General features: G+C 37.6%; 1 protein-coding gene across 6 annotated transcripts in view; it reads right to left on the bottom strand.

Annotated features, from left to right (window-relative positions):
* Positions 1 to 20,692, bottom strand: part of MGA (MAX dimerization protein MGA) — a 97,020-nt gene that overhangs the window by 58,056 nt on the left and 18,272 nt on the right. For all 6 annotated transcript variants that reach the window (XM_088145486.1, XM_088145489.1, XM_088145490.1 and 3 more), the window contains 4 exons: positions 19,924 to 20,022; positions 12,384 to 13,030; positions 10,861 to 11,197; positions 4,929 to 5,173 (listed from right to left, as the gene is read on the bottom strand). In XM_088145486.1, the coding sequence (XP_088001612.1) occupies positions 4,929 to 5,173; positions 10,861 to 11,197; positions 12,384 to 13,030; positions 19,924 to 20,022 (1,328 nt within the window). The remainder of the gene's footprint in view (positions 1 to 4,928; positions 5,174 to 10,860; positions 11,198 to 12,383; positions 13,031 to 19,923; positions 20,023 to 20,692) is intronic.

Raw genomic sequence — 20,692 nt, 5'->3', positions numbered from 1 at the left:
CCATTATCCATTTTACTGGCTGATTGATTAGTACTAGTCTGCAGAAATCCAGAATAAGAAGCAAAGTTAGTGTTTCCTGTATCTCTTTGCTGACAACTAATGGATTTTTGCAGATCAGGTCTGATAGCCTTATGATGGAGAGAGTGGTCAATTGATTGTTAGTCATTTATTAAATTAATTTGGCCTGGAAATAATTTTTCACAGAGTGTAAAAGCACAACAGGGAACAGGAATGTTTGGAACTACTTAAAGTTGTTTCATTCTAGAGAAGCTCTTCTAAACATCTTTGTGTCCTTTTTTTTCTGGTAATTTTTGGGGAAATTGACTTGTAGATTTGTATACATGTATGCATTTTTTAATATTCGTATATCCATGTTTTTATTTTTGGAAATCAGGTCAGCCTACTTCTTTGCAATTTATCAGGACCGCAGAAAGCATTGTACTCAGTTTCTGTTTCACTTTTTCTTCTCTTCTGTTCCTTGCATTTATATCCAAACTTCTCTTCCTTGCTCAGACCTGTTCCATCATCTCAAATTCTTTGTACAGGTAGTCATCGCTTAACAACCATTCATTAGTTATGCTCAGTCCCCAAAGTTACAGCTGTTGCAGCACCCCTGCAGTCACATGATCAAAATTCAGGCACTTGGCAGCCCGTCCACACTTACAACCACAGGGGCACTTCAACTCATACTTCCTCATACTCCGCGGGAGGGATCCTCTGTGCAGGGTGATCGGTGGGGTCCAGGGCACCCTATTACTTTCTCCATTTGGGCTGTGTGGTTGCCCCTCAAGTAGGAGAATGGCCACTGGCACCGACCAATAATGTGGGGGGCAGGGGGATGGGATGGGGGGAGGATAACATTTACTGACACTGACCAGCAATGCAGGGTGGGGTTTATGTTGGTTAAAATTGTTCTTTATTTTAATTTAACCAGGTATTTTTTTCCTGTTTTTTTTTTTTGTACTACAAATAAAATATGTAGCAATATAGTAGTTATATAATCACAAATCCTCCAAGGAAAACTACATAGATTATTATTGGAGATATAAGAAATTTAGTAACTCTTCATAAAGACCTGAAATCACTTACACAAACTGCCAGTATATTTATCAAAGAAAGCACTGTTCTGGATTATAGGCAATTATGAAGTGCAATAATTATTTAACGTAAAGGGTAAAAAAAAAAACCCTAAAGAGAAAACAAACTACATAACAAAGAATACTTCAGAATGAACAGTAAAACAAAATGATTGAGAATAGAAATGGGCAGATTAACACCCATCAAATTTCTAGTCAAGCTACAGATTTCCTAAAATAATCCTAGTGTCTTCTTTATCCTGGGACTGCACACAAAAACTACAAACTATGAATTTAAAGGGGCATTTTTGTATTTGTGGCTCCATTCCCAAATGATACGCAAGCTTTTAAAGCATAATTTTTGTTGATTTTCAGTCTTACTAGCTCTTCTGCAAAAACAAAAATTTGTAAACCTCGTTCCACTGCAGCATTTTATGAAAATACTCACAATATACTCCAATATACAGTGAACCTGCAGGGCCCTCAAAATTGAGACTCAAGCTTTATATACTTACATATTTAAGGTGGTTACCTACTACATTCACATTTCATTTGAATCACTGTTGATCTTAACATTTTCTGAAATAAAGGTATTTTTCACATTTGTATTTCCCAAACAACATTTATTTTTAAAAAGCACGTTAAGATCATGCATATTTATATTGGTTATAAATATAAACAATTTATTTTGTTCACCATGTTGCCAAGTTAAACAATGCGGAAGTCATTTCCCTTTTATTATGTGGATCTCCAATGCTAGCTTCTAAGAATCTATTTATTCACATTTATTTCCATTTATGTAAGTGGTACCTCAGAGTCCAATTCCTTAAACCACATTTTTAAAATTGCCACTTTTTTCTTTTACACTGACCAACTTACATATCCATTGAGGCTATCTCTTCCCCTACCTAAATTCCAACTGCAAAAATGCAATTTACTATCATACTCCTAAAATTCAATCCCAACGACTTTGATTAAAGTACTACATTGAAGCTCTGTAATGCGCTATATTAGGAGCATACAACTCTTCAGGCTGAGAGAAGCATTTGACTATTGAGTAGCATGTGGAGGCAGCATTCCAAAAGTTGGCACTGTGAGGACAAATAAAATTTATTTCACGTTAATGTATTGTTTAGTACAGTCGCACATCATTTTAAGTTCATTTAAATGTCAATTATAAGGAAAGTAATAGAGGAAATTTGAAGTAATGTGATTACTCCACCTAAGAATTTACAGTTCAGTGGCATCTTTGGGACAGGCTCTGGAGCCAAAACAAAAAATGTGTGGCTGTGGTTATACAACCCTGCTTTAAATAAAACTTGCTATTACATGCCTTATTATACTACTATATACTTGAACAGCACATTTCAGCAAACTGCAATTTGGAGTTTAGATGTGCATAACATGCGGTTCAAGAGGAATATGATGTCATTTACAGTGCATTCACAAAGTATTCAGACCACTTTTTTCATTTTTGTTATGTTGCAGCCTGATACTACAATCGTTCAAATTCATTTTTTTTTCTCATTAATCTACACTCAGTACCCCGTAATGACAAAGTGAAAACAGAATTTTAGAAATGTCTGTACATTTATTAAAAAGGAAAAACTGAAATATCACATTGGCATAAGTATTCAGACCCTTTGCAACAACACTTGAAATTTAGCTCAGGTGCCTTCCATTTCTCTTGATTGTTGCTGAGCTGTTTCTACACCTTGATTGGAGTCCGCCTGTGGTAAATTAAATTGATTGGACATGATTTGGAAAGGCACATACCTCTCTATAGAAAGCCTCACAGCTGACAATGCATACTGTATCAGAGCAAAAGCCATGAGGTCAAAGGAACTGCCTACCGAGCTCAGAGACAGGATTATTGCAAGGCACAGATCTGGGGAAGGCTACAAAAACATTTCTGCTGCACTGAAGGTTCCCAAGAGCACAGTGGCCTCCATAATTCTCAAATGGAAGAAGTCTGGCGTAACCAGGACTCTTCTAAGAGCTGGTCGCCCGGCCAAACTGAGCAATTGGGGGAGAAGAGCCTTAGTAAGAGAGGTGACCAAGAACCTGATGGTCACCCTGACTGAGCTCCAGAGATCCTGTGTGGAGATGGGACAAAGTTCCAGAAGGACAACCATCACTGCAGCCCTCCACCAATCTGGGGTTTATGGCAGAATGGCTAGACGGAAGCCTCTCCTTAGTGCAAAATACATGAAAGCCCACTTGGAGTTTGCAAAAAAGCACCTGAAGGACTCTCAGACTATGAGGAACAAGATTCTCTGGTCTGATGAAACCAAGATTGAACTGTTTGGCCTCAATTCTAAACGTTATGTCTGGAGGAAACCAAGTATCGCTCATCACCTGCCCAATACCATCCCAACAGTGAAGCATGGTGGTGGCAGCATCATGCTGTGGGGGTGTTTTTCAGCAGCAGGGACTGGGAGACTGGTCAGGGTTTAGGGAAAGCTGAATGGAGCAAAGGACAGAGATATCCTCAATGAAAACCTGTTCCACAGCCCTCAGGACCTGACTGGGCCGAAGGTTCACCTTCCAACATGAGGACAATCCTAAGCACGCAGCCAAGACAACACAGGAATGGCTTAGGGACAACTCTGTGAATGTCCTAGAGTGGCCCAGCCAGAGCCCTGACTTGAACCCTATTGAACATCTCTGGAGAGACCTGAAAATGGCTGTCTGCCGACGGTATCCATCCAACCTGACTGAGCTTGAGAGGATTTGCAAAGAAGAATGGCAGAAAATCCCCCAATCCAGGTGTGCAAAGCTTGTTGCATCATACTGAAAAAGACTCATGGCTGTAATTGCTGCCAAAGGTGTTTCAACAAAGTACTAAGTAAAGGGTCTGAATACTTAAGTACATGTGATATTTCAGTTTTTCCTTTTTAATAAATTTACAGACATTTCTAAAATTCTGTTTTCACTTTGTCATTATGGGGTACTGAGTGTAGATTAATGAGAAAAAAATGAATTTGAACAATTGTTGTATCAGGCTGCAACATAACAAAATTGAAAAAAATGAAGGGGGTCTGAATACTTTCTGAATGCACTATATATTCAATTTATATCCCACCTTTCATTCAGGAGCTCCAAGTGGTGTTCATAACATTCCTTCCTATTTATCTCCTTATCTTCCTCCCCAAACCAATCTGCTGCAGTCCTTTATGGATGTGCATTCCAGTAAAATATATTTTCTGAGATAAACAACACGTAGACTAAATAACCACCAGAGGATTATCTAGTTGAGATCACTATCCTCTGACAACTGTTATTTAAGACCTCTCAAGCTGGCACTTCTATCACACTCTTATCTAGTTTCTAGCAATTTCATCTATGAATAAACTGGACTGAGTAATCATGAATATATCTACTGTCAGAAAACCCATACAGCCAGAAAAATCCAATATTCAGACATGGTGTGGAACATTCTCTTTCAATGAGAAAGTCATTTTCCCATGACTGGAGAATAATGCTATAAAGGTAAAACAAGTTGTGATAACAAACAGAATACTGGTTCACGGGTTAGTCATTCTTTACTATGACTATGCCTTCAAAATTATATTCCCCGGAAAACCAAATTTGCTAGATTCTTTAACAGTTTCAAATTGTTGTTCTACAAGACCAGATATTTTTGATTCTTGAAAATTCTTTACAGAACACCCCTTCATGAAGTTGAAAGAAAGATAGCATTTCCAACCCTCATTATACCTCTTTCCTACCATGGTTCTTTTTTTTTTTTTTAAACAAGATGACTTTTTATTTCTTTAGTAATGTATGTGTAGTTTTTACTAAAAAGATATGTATTTCTGGTTTAGCCTTAGCCTTACTTCTTTTACTTACCACTGGATTGGGTCTAGGGGTATAAACTCGTGCTGGCTTGACTCCACTGGTCATTGAATTAACTTCACTTGCTGCAGGCTTATTATCAGTTGGTAAGATCTCTGGAATAAGTGGCATCACAGTTTTTGTTGCCTCAACAGCTGATGGTGTTGGGATGTAAATTGGTTCTGGATCCATCTCTCCATCTTTTTTTACCCACAATGGAAAATTCTTAACAGGTTTTTCTGGCACTGTATCACAAATAGCTAAGAAAACAATGAAGTTATTTTTCAATGTAGAATCTCCATAACCACAAAATACTGCCTAGACATAAGTAAGATTTTTCTCCCAGCAAAACAATTACTTATTTATAATGGTAGTCTGTTTTACTTAAGCAATCAAAGAAATGTTGAGCAGTCTTCATGAACAGTCCAAGCACAGGGAAAGACAACTATGAGGACTGAATGAAAAGTAATGCCTCCACCTCCACAACTATAAATAAGGAAAATTTAATAAAGAAACAGGAAAATAATCCTTGAAATTAGCTTTTTTTGTTACTTGAATTTACTTCTTCACATAATCACACCATTCACCACACAATTCTGCCAATAATAGACAAGCTTTTTAAACTCATCATTAAAGAACTTCATGTTTTGCTTTTTGAACCAGGTCTTCACAGTCCTTTCTGTCTCTTCATTTCAGAATCAAACAGGTGCCTACAAAGTTATTTCTTCAATTTTGAAAAGAGGTGGAAGTTGCATGGCACCAAGTTTGAACTGTTTATCAGATGAGGTAAGATGAAAGCCAACTTTGCAACTGCCTCTTTGGTGGCTTGTGAGATATGAGAATTAGCATAGTCATGGTACAGCTAAATTCTGTCTTGTGCTCCCAAACTCTGCTTAATTGTTGTTTCAAAAATTTAAGTGTTGCAATGTAGCACTTTGAACTGATAGTGGTGTCTGGTTCAAGGAAATCCACATGATTAACACCATCTGCATTCCAAAAAGCAATAACCTAAGTTTTCCTGCCAAAGCCTGGGTTTCTAATTTTTTTTTCACAAGTGAAGATTTGTGATATTTCATGGACCAATGACCCCACATTTTGTTAGCTGTCATGACACTGTGAAGAAATTCCATAGCTTCATTCTCTTAGTGTGACAATTGCTAGAAAATTGAAACTTTCACCTCTGACATAAGCAGGCAAGGTACCCATTTTGTATAAGCCTTGGTCCACCTGTACATTCCTGTGGAATGCCAAGCATGACAGTAATTTCCCTTTGAGTGATCTGGCTACTATCTTTAATCAGTTCATCAACCTTTCTCACACAAAACTTGTCGGTTGCTATGATAGGTTATCTACTCTGTTTTTGATCACACAAATCAACTCTTCCCAATTCACCATCTTAGTGCCGCACAATACAGGTAGTCCTTGGTTAACAACAGCAATTGGCACTGAAATTTCTGTAGCTAAGCGATGTGATCCTAAAGCATGTCACATGACTGGGTCTCTTAGCTCTGACAGCTCTGGCACTTCCCAGTTGCTGTTGTTAAGCGAATCCTGTGCCATCATTAAAAGAGGACATCACACGGTTGCCATCTGCAACCTCCTGCCAGCTTCCCCATTGATTTTGCTTGTAGGAAGTTTGCAAGGAAGGCTGTAAATGGTGACCATGTGACGCTGCTATGTTGTAATTGTGAGCCAGGCACCAAGTACCTGGATTGCAATCACGTGACCACAGGGACACTGCAATGGCCAGAACTTTAAGGACCGGTCATAAGTAACCCTTGTTCAGCGCCACTGCAAGTCTGAATGGTCACTGAATGAGTGGTCGTTAAGCGAAAACCACCTGTACTCATGTCAACATAGTCACCACCAGAAACAACCTATTTTTGGCAATAAATTTCAACCAGAGGGACTCTTTCAGCAATAAAAAAATAATGACTCATTGTTTAAAGCACACTGAGTACTCCCTGCAGGCTTCCATTTCATGAACAGCAATACAGCCTTTTCTCACAGCAACTTCCTGCCACCTGAAGTGAAAGAATAGATGCTAAAGATCACATCAGAGCTTCTAGCCTGTCAGTAAGTTTCTGCTGGCGATTTAGCACACTGGAGGCATTACTTTTCATTCAACACTCATATAAATGTCGCATATGTAGCAGCATTAAAATATAGCAGTGTTTCTTAAACTTTTTTCTTTCAGGACCCCTGCCCACTTTTAAAAATTATGGTGGACCCCAAAAGAGCTTTTGTTTGCATGGGTTATATTTATCAATATTTACCATATTAAAAATTAAAATTGACGCATTTGCTGCCACTACCGCTTTTCATGATTGTTTGATAGGATTTTAATATTGTATTATTTTTCAACATAGGCTGGCAAATAATTTTGATTTCATGGACCCCTGACAGGGTCTTGGGCAACCCCCAGGGGTCCTAGGACTACACTTTAAGAAACACTGCAATATACTATTCTTCAGCTTCAGAAGGTATTGCTGTACTGAAGCAAATATCTTTAGTAAATTATCTTCTTGCATAGTAAACCTAAACAAAACTTTGATATAGAGGGACAGTTGATTCCAAGCACCATATGCTGCAGAGAAACCCTTAAGCAATTTGTATTTGTGTGAAAAGGAGGGATAAGATGGGAAAAAACATAGGTGCACAAGTTTTTTCAGGTTTAGCTTAGGACCATACTTGGTTTTTGAGTGGCATGCCAGGGGCTGCACTCCAAAATAGCAGCAAGGCCAGAAGAACAGGCAAAGAAAGGCACCAACTTTCTACCCTGCTATATTCTTGTTCAATTCTGTAGTTCTCATAACAGCATATAAAGTCAGTGTCATGTAACAGTCATAGTAAAGTTGTTATATACAAATCTTTAATAGGAGTATTCTTATTGGATCCAAAGGAAGCTACTGTTGGGGCTCTCAACACTAAAGAGAAATCCTGGAAAATCCAACAATTGGTAACAGGAAGAAAAATTAATTTGGCCCCTCGAAGAATACTTTTAACATAAGGATTCACAAGGATCAGGTGCCTCTGCTCATCCCAAAATACAGATCTAAGAGTAATCGCCTGCCTCCACAATGTGTTGTCCTTCACTCTGCTGTCCAGGTCCACCTGAAGGAAAGCTAAGAGTTGGGCAAGTCCTGCTTCTGTTGGAGACAACTTCCCCCTGCATCAACAAAGAAAAGCTCTTTGTGTCAACTTATAAATGTGAATCAAGCTTGGTCACCTAGCCACTAAGATGGTCTCTATTAATGCTTTGGGAACAACTGCTTCTATGAGCTGCCCCTATTCAAGTTGCAGGTGGTGATATGAAGCCACCCTGGGTCTGGATGCAGGATAGGAGTCTGGCCGCTCTAGAAGATGCCAGATGCTCAATGCTCATCTCTGACAAGGTCTCCTGGGTCAAAACGAAGCAATGATTATTCCTCTTGCGCCTTCTTTGCTACCTTGTGCGTCATTCTTGATAAAACTGAGAAAAGTGGGAATGCATATAGTAGCTTATGCAGCCAAGGAGCAACAAGAGCATCAGCCCCTTCTCCCTCACATCATGGAAATGAAGGAATCACCAGGTCATCCTCCTGTTCTGTTCTCCCTTGTTGTAGAGAGGTCAACCCAAAGGATGTCCACAAATCTGTGATTGTCTACAACACCCCTGAGTGCAATGTCTACTCTGCCTGGGGCACAGAATGTCTTCTAAACATCGCTAAGGAGGCAGGATGTCTTTCTGCCCAGAGAAACAGGTGAGACACCTCCATTGCAGCCACTTTCATCTCATTCCCCTTCCCCTGATTGTTCAGGTACATTTTTGTGAGGAGACTGTCAAACCAAAATCAGAATGTGGTGCCTTTCTATCAGTGGCATGACAGCTTCTAACACTTGTCACACTGCCCTCATTTCCAAGTTGAGGGAAAGCCATGGCTCCTCCCAGACCAGGTCTTCTGAGACAAATAGTTGATTCGAATTCCAGCTCAATAGGCTGGCGTCCCTGTTGATTAGGTCCTGCAGGATTCTCTGAAGATCACCCTCCTGGACAGGATGACTGACTCAAAACCACCAATGGTGGGAGTTAATCACTGTGCTTGGGACCTTCAGAACTAAGCATATCTTTTAGGCAATCTGCTCCTGTAATGCAAGTAGAAACCACTGTAACAATCTTGTAAGTAGTTGTGGCTTAAGGCTTCTTTTCTATTTTAAATGTATACCCAGTGTCATTTCTATCTTGTGCCAATACCTGTCTAGGATGTGGAAGTCCTTAGTTGGGTTGGATACACTGTTCAGCACTTGTAGGGTTAATATGAATTTACTTAAAGACTTGAGAAAAATGCTCAAGATTTCTTATTGTTAATAATAATAATAATAATAATAATAATAATAATAATAATAATAATAATAATAATATATAATAAAAGTATACTGACAAAAAAATAAAAATTTAACAACAGTAGCTTCTTATGCTTGTACTGACAAAGTTTTGAGTAATTCATCTAAAATTAAGAAGTAATCGGGGATCTGTAAAGCGGCAAACCTTGCATTTATTTCCATATTCTGAATAAACATGAAGATAACGATGAAAATGAAATTCACCACCGAACTAATATTTTTAATTTCTTATGCTCACTTTATTGAAATTGCCTATTTTTAATTTTTAATTGTACTGAAGCTAATTCAGTTCTTCATAACTTTAAAACTATTATCTGCTTGCTTTGAAATAAGATTGATCCATTTTTTAATTAAAATTAATTAACAAAACCTAACTAAATAATTTGTTTTATATATCATATTTTGGAAGCATACAAAATATTTCATCTTGAACCACTTCAACCATAAACATTTTTTAGTTCAAACTGCTGTTTTGAACTCAGGATACACTGTCATACTTGAAACAGAGCTATTCTATGCTCAGACCTTTTCCAAGATTCTCAAAATGAACTATTTCACACTCAAAATGGGAATTTTCACAAAGTTTTATATTTGAAATGAAACATTTTGCACACTGTGTAGCTTCTAAAAATGAAATCTACATCTTAGAGCACTAAAGAGTATTCAGATTATATCAAACAAGCATACACTTTTACTAGAAATAATTATTACAGAATTTCTTTGACTAGCAAATACATTTTGATTTAAATCGTTAAACTGAAACTTTCTGGGAAATGACTTAATCAAATCCTCTCTGCAGGCATTCTCAGTATTCTAATTCAACCAACAGTCCACTTAAGTTTACCATCATTAGGGTTTCAGTTTCTTAGTATTGTGGTCAAAGACCAATAATATACAAACACAAAAATTACTAAAAATAAGACAATAAAAATATTAATACACATCAGTCACCTCAATACTCTACAGGCCAAAAAAAACCCAGTATTTGCTATATTTAACAAATATAACAAGATTACATCTTATCTGACGTAAGATATTGGAGACAGAATGAAACTGAAAGCCCTGGAAATTTAACTATTAATGGATGGATGTATGGATGCATGGATGGAAAGATAGATGCAGATATGCTTACATTATCTGCAATATTATACACAATATAAAAAATGAGCTTCAGTTCCACAAGGTTCATCCCACATAAACAAATCTGATCTTCATATGGGATTTTCTTATATTTCCCTTCCAGTACATATGTTGCTATCACATTGAAGTATACTAACAACATAGCTGTCCTGTATTCTGTTATTTCAATTTGACTTAAAATATTTAGTTGCATGAACTAATAGATTGGCTGCTGAGATGAATCCTTCCTGGCAGTTAAGTTTGTACTTCTTGCACTTCTTTATCTAAGGCTGCCTTAGCTCTGAGTTGGCCTATTTATTACAAATAAAACAAACAGTTCTATAATTCAGATGTCTGCTGGAATAGCACAACCTCTCTGGAAAAAGAAAATAAAGGATACAGCTACTGAACGGCTTAGTAAGCTAAATAACTTATCAATACTTACTATATTCAACCTTCTTTTTCCTCTTCTTATCTTTTAGTTTCATTTTTTCTTGCTCATCTTTTGCTGTTACATCTGTTTGTTGTTCCTGGTTTCTTTCATGATATAATCTATGCTTCCCATGCAAAGGCTTTTCCTGGATCTTTTTGTGCTTAACTAAGACTACTTTTCTTTTCAGGCAAGTACATCCAAACATGCAATCTGGTTTGCGGCAGTGCACTGGCTGACGTTTTTCAAGAGCCAAACTAGAACAGACACACCCAAGCCGACAAAAATCATTGTTGCATGGTGGTGCTTTCTTTTTTATTATTTTGTGAATAGGTTTGTTTTTGAGTGAAGCCTGAAAAAATGTTAATACATACTTTAGTTATATATTCAGACAAGTATTTGCAAAGCCACACATAAAAAGCAAATGTCATAATGTAGCTTACAGTATTACTGACAAAGAATTCTATATAACAAGCTAGATTCAGAATCCAGTGGTGCTTAATCTACTGCAGAAAAACAGCATTACAATACTGACATGTTTACTTCAACAAACTAAAATACCTACCCTGAATATTAAAATCAGCTTATTTGCATTACAAAATTATAGGAATAATATAAGCAGGATGAATGTGTATGCTGTATCAAAAATTAACTGCGCACATTTTCTCTGATCTTTCCCTAGCTGAAAAAACCACCTATACATTTTAATACACTTAAATAAATCTGGAGCTGCTCACTATAACATTAACCTTCAATAGTAATGAACATGACACAAGACTGAACAGAAAATAGAGCCTGACAAAACAAATGGAACAGAAAATCAAGGTAATTAAACCATTATAGACTTAATTTATTCAAGTATGATGGCCTTTATAAGTGTAATGGATTTAGGCACCTGCAAGCTTTCTGGGGATATATCTATATACTACTAAAACTCTTGTGTCTGTAACCTTCAACTGGGCAAAATGGTGTGTCATAGGGCAACACTTTTTGAACCAAAGTAACTCAAATGGACTAACAGAGGGAGGATAGAGGGAGGGAGGGAAGGAAGGAAGAGGAAAGGGGGGGGAAGGAGGGGGGGAGGGAGGGAGTTTTCTGATGCTCTCTGCCAGCTTCCCACAAGCAAAGTCAATGGGGAAGCTTGCATCAAGTCATAAGTCGCTCACACTCCCACTGCTTTTTTGCCCTTGCTCATTCTGTTTCTCTGTTTAGGTAAGGAAATATCTCTGAAACGATGACCCAACAGGCCACGGGTTGTCTAGTAGTATTCTATAGTTCTATGAAGCTATTGTCCTGTTCCAAGGAGAGGGGAGAGGGGAAGTTGCAATAGGAGTTTTCTACAATGCATCCAAGTAAACCCAAGACAGCAATCTACTCAGAAAGGGGAAGACTCGAAAATGACATTTTGCTTTCCAACCCTCAAAAGGTAGCTGAAGCTTATTCTCTGTTTTCCTATACTGTACAAGATAATTATTGTTGGAATCACTAAAAAATTGTTTAGATTAGGCAAAACATGTATTTTCATCCTTTAAACTTACCTGAGCAGTCAGCAAAATTGTCAAAGATAGTTCAGCTCGTTCCTCAGTAATATATGTCCGTGGTTTACCATCCCACAATGCACAATCTTCTAAATCCAGCAGTTTCAATTGAGTCTTGGATAAAGTTGGCAAGCGATTACTATGTTGCTGCTGCACCTGACGCACAGTGATCTGTTTGCTCTGCAAATTTTCCTCTGTGCCCATTAAAGCATCTTTCTCATTAACTGTCTGATCATTTGGCTGAGATTTAGAAGCTTTCTCTTCCGAGGCTACTTTGCGTTTCTGCTTTTTTGCAACAGATAAACCTATTATACCTTTGTGGGGAGATTTTTCTTTGCCTCTTGAGACTACTTGCTTCTTATTCTTAACTTTCTCTTTTTTCTTTTTAGAAATAGAAGGTAAACCAAGAGGCTTGGAAGTATAAGAACTCAAATTAGTAGCGGTGGATTGCTTTTTTAGAACACTATCTAATGTTCGTACATAGCTGGTGCTTTTAGTTGGAAGCTGATAAACCACAGGAGAACTAGATGTGCTAGGAGAAAATCCCATGCTTGTTTCCATCAGCTTTCCTTCATTTTCTAAGTATTCATCAAGTTTGTCACTGCAGAAGGCAGATCGATTCTTCAACAAGCCCTCTAAAATGATGCCTGAATAATCATAAAAATACATTTTAGATTAAAAATGCTTCAAATCTCAAGTTAGCAATATGCTTGCACAAATTCCATTAACTGTGCACTTCAAAACTTTCAGAATGTTTAGTTAAGGCTTAGAAATGTTAAAAACTATAAGAAGGTTACTGAGACACCAAACATTTTCCCATACTATAGATGTAAAGAGAAATAAATGTTAGAAAAGATTTCAATTATGATTGCAGTTATGAAACCTTCCAGAACTTACAGATACTTGTTTCTTTTTTATATAAATTAAACTTGGAAAACCTAAGTATTCCCAAAGGCTGAAAGGAGGAGATATTGATAAAAAATCTCAGTGCTTTCTAATACACCAAGGAGATGAGGCACAGGAGATTTTATGTAAATTATACTGATTTCTAAGCCATTATTTAAATCATTCCTTGGTCAAACTCAATTTTAACTTTGTAAATCACTACCCTGTAAGTTTCTATTTAGTTCCACTGTTAAGAAAAGAGAACACATTCCTGTCTGATATTCAGGACTGATTTATTAATTAGGTACAAAAGTCACAGTGTCTAGGGTCCACAAAATGTTTTCATGTTTTTTAATCAGAAATAATAAAAATGAAGTTATTAATTTTCATGACTTACTTTTTGGCCTTGAAAATATGCACAATAAATAAAATAGAAATAAAATACTAATAAAATATATATAGAATTCAAATTAAAAGCTCAGTCACATATTAAATACCATTAAAATAATTTAATAATTCTTGCAGGGGCTTATTACAATAAATTATAAGAACTTATAAGAGAAAAATAATGCATCCATGTATGAATGTAAATTTATTATCTAAATTTTTACCTTACAACATTTTTTATTGGCAAATTCTTGGATGATTTCATCAATGGACATTTCTTTTAATAAACCACTTTCAACAAAGAGTAGAGAAAGGTGCGTTTATTTTGTTTATGACATAGTGGAATGTAGGCAGATTCTGCTATGATTGGAAAATTACACTACAATAGTATAGTAATTAGTGTAGTGCAGTAATTACACTACATTAATGCCAAAAATTGGTAAGTAAATTTTTTGTGTGACATCATAGTTTATCGGCAACAACTGATTATTACAAAATAATACATATATTATTTAGTATTCCTTATTTCTTTGTAAAAATATTGAAAATCATATGAAATATAATTTTTAATACCATTATTTTTATGGACGGAGGGGCCCATGAAGGCAAAAATGCTTGGGGACCACAAAGTCATAATGCAGCCTTGCTGATATTCATCACTTTTCAGAAAGAGATACAGATTTTGTTTTTAGAAAGTAGGTACCTACACAATAAACCAGCTACTTATTTGAAGCTTTTTCAAAATTGTTTTCATCAAAAAGCTGACACCATCTTTTCCATCTGTCTTGTTGTTTATTCAGTCTCAAAAACAAATAAAAGCTTTCCATTTTTTTCTGTCCCAAATTATTTCTCAAACTTAGAATAAAATGATATAAAGCAAGAAAAATTCTCTACAACTGCAGCAGTGATTTCTAGGTTCAACTAAGTTTTACCAAGCCCCCGGTCTGATTTCCTTTAAAGCTTCAAACATATCTAAACCTTCAAATATATTCAAATAGATCAAATCTATTTTGATATATTTTGAAACTGAAAATAACTGGTATTACAGAAAGCTAATTGCTCACTGCCCATGTCATTGCAAACTCTTCAGCAATTAGGAATTGTCTCAGTATGGAATATTAACAAGAAAAATGAACTGAAAATAGTGCTCATCCCATTTGTTTTAATGCCTAAATATTACAGCTATTATTTCATATTTATTTTTTATTTATTGATCATATTTGTATAGCCACCCATCTCACAAGAGAGTGACTCTGGGCGACATACAATTAAAAAGAACCAATAAACACATATAAAAGAATTATTAAAACTATAAAAACTACAAAAAAAAGACAAAACAGGAGAGGATGATGTTAATTGTAGTAAGGAAGCCATCACAAAATCTCCCTGGTCCCCTGGGACCCCCAGGCCTGATCGCATAGCCAGATCTTGAGGGACTTGCAGAATGTTAAGAGGAACAGGGCTAACCTCACTTCCAGTGAGGAGAAGATTCCACAAGGCAGGCACCACGGCAGAGAAGACCCACCTCCAGGAACCTGCCAAATGTAATTCTCTGACAGGCAGGTCCCAGAGCATGCTTTCTCTGCCAGATCTGATTGAACTAGCAGATGTAATCGGGGAGAGGCAGTCCCTCAAATAACCCAGCCCCATGCCATGGAGGATGTTAAAGGTCAAAACCAGCACCTTGAATTGGGCCCGTAAGCAAACTGGCAACTAATGCAGCTTGCAGGGCAGAGATATAACATGTACCCTTCTAGGGGCATACATAACTGCCCGTGTCACTGTATTTTGCACCAGCTGAAGCTTCTGGATACACTTCAAGGGAGTCCCATGTACAGTGCATTACAGAAGTCCAAACAGGAAGTGAGTAGAACATGACTAACAGTGAGCAGAGCCCCCTGATCCAGGAATGGGCACAACTGGAGCAAAACCTGAAGCTGTGCAAAGGCCATCCTAGCCACAACTGCCAACTGCTCTTTGAATAGGAGTCATGAGTCCAAGAAGATCCCCAGATTGCACACTGGGTCTGTCTGGGGCAATGCCATCCCATTCAGCACCAAAGATGGCATAGTTCTAGGACTGGAAGGCCCCAAAACCACTCAGTTTTGCCAGGGTTCAGCTGAAGCCTGTTATTCCTCATCCAGAACCGCACAGCCTTCAAGCCCCAGGGTAAGACATTCAGAGCATAGCTTAATTCGCCAGGGGCAGAGATGTATAATTGGGTATCATCAGCGTGCTGATGGTACCTCACCCCATGCAACAGATGAGCTCACTCAGTGGCCTCATGTAGATGTTAAATAGGAGAGAGGAGAGGACTGAACCCTGCGGCACCCCACACAGTAGAGGCCAAGGCCAGGATTTCTCCTCCCCAACTACCGCCAACTGGAATCAGCCCCGGAGAAAGGAGGCGAACGAGCACAACACCATGCCGCCCACCCCCAATCCTCTGAGCCAATTCAGGAGGATACCATGGTCAATGGTATCAAAAGCCACAGAGAGGTCAAGTAGGGCAAGGATGGATGTACAGCTCCCATCCCACCCTTGCCAGAGATCATCCAACAGCACGACCAATGCTGTTTCATTCAGTCCCACACCCATGCCTGAATCACAACTAAAAGGGATCCAGATAATCCACTTCATCAAAGGTCCTCCAAGACTGCTGCGCAACCACCTTCTCAATCACCTTCCCCAAAAAGGGGAGGTTAGATACTGGATGAAAATTGTCCACTATAGTGGGGTCTAGTAATGGTTTCTTGAGAAGGGGGCGAACCAAAGTCTCCTTAAGAGGTGAAAGAACAACCCGGTCACTCAAGGAAGCATTAACCATCGCTAGAACCCACTCACATGACCCCCCCCCAGGCTGCTTTAACCAGCCAGGAGGGGCATGGATCTAAAAAGCAGGTGGCTGAACTCAGCTCTAAAAACCCTGTCCAGTTCCTCAGGTCCGACAGGGTCAAACTGTTCCCAGATAACAGAGCAAGACTCCTCCCTAAGTATCTTCACTGGACCTGCAACAAAGCCAGCGTCCAACTGCAAATGAATCTGAGTAATTTTGTCCAATAGATGCTGAGCAAATTCCTCTGCATGCCCCTGCAAAAGGCTCTCTGAGCCCCTCTTACCCAGGAGGGGTTGGGATCACCCTTATTATATTTCTACAGACTCAGTTCCTTCTAAATTTCAGCAATAGAAAAAAAGGTACCTTCTTGCACTTTATTCAAAGCTATGGGGAAAAAACTTCAGGAGAAATAGGTCTGTGTAATTACTTATTACATTTATGTCCCACCTGTCCTCCATAAGCTCAAGGACTTCAATGTTCTATTTATCTCAATAAATAGAACAGTGATAACTTTTGATAATGGCCAAAGTGTTTCTCAATATTGTTCCAACTTGCTTTTTAATCTGATATGTTCTTGACACAGTACTGAGTTCCATCACACATTTTATGAGAGAATTAATTTGTGGAAATACATTGTGATTTCAGTATCAGTCTTGAGCACTGAAGTTTTTTGCTAGAAAATTCATCAAATTAGCACTGCAACTACATGATACTACTTTGGGGCTTAGACTTTCTTCTTATTACTGCCTGAAAAACAAAAAGATCCTTTATTAGTCAAAACTGTCTCCTTTCCAAATAGATATTAGGGCTGTGCAGCCCTTCATATTTGAAGACAAAAGCACTTCAGAGCCTGTGAAGGTGCTCACCTGTCAGCAGCTTCTTAAACAAAACATTTTTTTCTGGGATTGCATAGTAATTCCAAGGCAAATGTGTGAGTGCGTTATTATGCACACAAGTATTGCTAATGTTGCTGAGGTTATTAAATTGCAAACATTATGGGAGAGATGCTGAGAGCAAGAGTTTCCCAGGGCAGGAATGCTGAATATGTCATTAACCAAGGGAGATCCAAGATGCGGGACTTCCTGGGGAAGATGGCAGACTGAAGAGAGCTGTGTGTGAAGCGGAGCTGACATGTGTGGACTTTAATAAGGAGCCAATTAACATATCAACTCCTATGATCCTCTCTGGATAAAAGAGAGAGACAGCAAGATTGCCCAAGCTGTTTCCCCTTATGACAGTTCCTTTTCCTCACAGAGAGACTGCAAGACAGCGATCGGGGGGGGGGGGGGGGCGGATTGGGAGACAGGGGAATTCTCCATAATTGCTCAAGCTGCAAATGGAGCCTTTTTTTAAAGGACACAAAGTTCATATACTTCCCTTGCTAACTACTTTCTAATTGCCTATTAACTGCTTCAAAAAAGTTAGACACCTGCAAAGTGACAAGGCTGGAAATAGCCGGGGAGTGCCTTCAATCCTTAATATAAGAGTATGAAGATTTATTTTTTACAAATTTTAAGAAGTTAAACAGCAAAAAAAGAAGACAAGTTTTTGGCTACAGAAATTTTTTAAATGGATTAAAGGCTCAGAAAGCATTGGAAATTGGACACTGAATATTAAGACTCTGAAATTCTTTAAGAGTTTGATGGATGTTTGAGGGAAAGAAATTGTTTTTGAGACTGAAGACAAGTATTTTAAAATGGTGTTTAGAGATATCTTTGAGGCACTGAATCAGGATATTGAACTGATTATGTCAGCTATGTTGTGTTTTTCTGAGAACAGTTTGTTGTCAGATGTTATAGAACAAGATATGCAGCAAAACTTACCCAAGGAAAACATGGATGAGAATCTGAATAAGAACTTTTCACCAGACATAAAGAAAAAGCTGGATGAGAATTTGAAAATTAAGAAGGAAATAAAAATGACAATCCTAGAACGCAACTGGAATAATTTCTTTTTGTTGGAGTCATAAGAGAAATTGTTTAAAGTTCTGAAGAAAGTTCCAACAAAGGTCAACTACCATCTGAATGGATTACAGAGAAAGATTGTTCTGTATAGAAGAAAAAAGGAACATAAAATCGGTTTATTCAACCAGGGATAAAATGGGACATGTTATTCTGGCTAGTTCTTTTTGAATTTGCAGATATCTTAACTGGAAAAAAAATGTGGTACACTGGATTTGTTTATAGTTAATAAGTTGTTTAAGTTCTTTTCTTTATTATTATTTTATGTATCTTAATTTCATAGTACTTAAATTGACTTTGTATTTAATTGTCTTTTTACTTAAAATAAGGAAGTTTAGTCTTGTTTTCTTTAAAGGATAAATTATTTCTGTTATGCTAAATTTCAGTCTTTTGTGGATTTGTTTATAGTTTCGAGTTGAGATATGTAACGTTTATCAGAATGGGTAAGTTATTACTTAGGGTAAAAATGTTGGGTATTGGACCTTGTCTTTTCTAAAGAACAAATGGTCTCTTTTTGTTATGTTAAACCTTTCTTTCACTTTGTTTATATTGGGATATTGGGACTTTTTTGCCTTTTAAATGGGATTTTGTTTTAGCTAAGAGTGGAGATGTGGAATGTTGAATTTTGTATTTGTTAACTAATGTAACTATTTTACAGCTCTGTTTGGACTTTTTGCTGAGGATTGGATGGGAGAAGAGGTTACTTATTTGATTTGCCTATTGTTAAGAGATGGGTTGTGGTATGAAGAGTTATATATTGGCTAAACAAGAAGAGGTGAAGAGATTATAGAATTGTTTATACTTGTCATGGTAAGGGTGGGAAGTCACTTTTTTAGAAGGGAGGATTTTTTTGTTTTGTTTCCTTTTCTTACAACTTTTTTCCCCTTTTTTTGTTTGTATTCTTTTACTGTTCTATCTAAAACTCTTAATAAGATTGTTGGAAAAAAATATGTCAGTGACCAACAGCCTCCTAGAGCCATGTACAGGAAGGACAAAGTAGTTTCCATTAGGCTATGGGAACAACTGGAGGAAGAAGCATCTATTTAATTAAGAAGGTAGTTTAAAAGGGTGTAAGAAATGACTATACCTTCATTCTGTTAGTGGACAAACAACTGTTTAAATGGTCTTAATGTATAATAAAGATTTCCTTACTACCCTTGCCATGTCAAGTATCTGGGAAGCTTCAATCAAGAGTGAGTCAGCTAAGGGAGGGAGCCTGATATTAATAATGCAATGCATTTTTGGTCTATACTTTTAGTTACATTGTGGAAAAAATCTTGAGTATTTTCTATCAACCAAAATCCAAAATTAAATAAATTTCTTTCAAAAATAGACAATAACTTTGCACAACTTACTATCTATCCTCTGTGATCTATAGACACAGAACATTTGAAATTCATAAATAAATTCTATGAATTCTTTCATTTCATTTTCTTGTAGTAACATTCTGCATCAAAAACATTCCTCTTACCTTCATTTTTTGAAGAATTATGAAATTTTCCTCGCCAACCCTTTATTTTTGTGATGTCATTTGTCTTTCCAGTCCTCGAAATAAAGTGAAGTCCAGCATCTGGCAGTATAAGTGAGTGGAGAAAAATGAGAACAAAAAACTACACAGCCGTGCAAACACTTGCCTTGATAAACAAGTTACAGAATATAAAATATAAAATACAGTACACACATAATAAATACACATTTGCCACCATGTACTTGAAATGTTGCGGAGACAACAGCCAAATAAAAACTATCTGGGGGTCCTTCTAGACTCATGACTCCTGCCTGAGGAGCAGGTGGTATTCGTGGTTAGGAGGACCTTTGTGCAACTTCACGTTGTGTGCTAGTTGCACCATTTCTTGGATCACAAGGCTCTACTCACAGATACTCATGCTCTGGTCACTTCTAGAATGGGTTACTGTAACATGCTCTTTGTGGGGCTTCCCTTGAAGAGTATCTGAAAGCTTCAGCTGGTGCAGAATGCAACTGTGCAGAGAGTTATGTGCACCCCTAGGATGGCACATGTTACATCTCTGTTCTGCGAGCTGCATTGGTTGCCAGTATGCTTCTGAATGAAATTTAAGGTGCTGTTGACCTTTAAACCCCTATGTGGCATTGGGCCAGGTTATTTGAGGGATCGCCTCTTCCCTGTTATATCTACCCATCCCATCAGGTCAAGCAGGAGGGATATGCTGCAAGTCCTGTCTATTAAGAAGTTATATCTGGCGGGACCCAAGCAGTATGCC

Source organism: Python bivittatus, unplaced genomic scaffold (genome assembly GCF_059951505.1).
Source record: "Python bivittatus isolate LINGU-HERP-01145 unplaced genomic scaffold, Pbiv_v1 ctg000480_np1212, whole genome shotgun sequence".
NCBI classification, from domain to species: domain Eukaryota; kingdom Metazoa; phylum Chordata; class Lepidosauria; order Squamata; family Pythonidae; genus Python; species Python bivittatus.
Note: the sequence above shows the minus strand (reverse complement) of the source record. Positions and strands in the feature narration are given on the sequence as shown.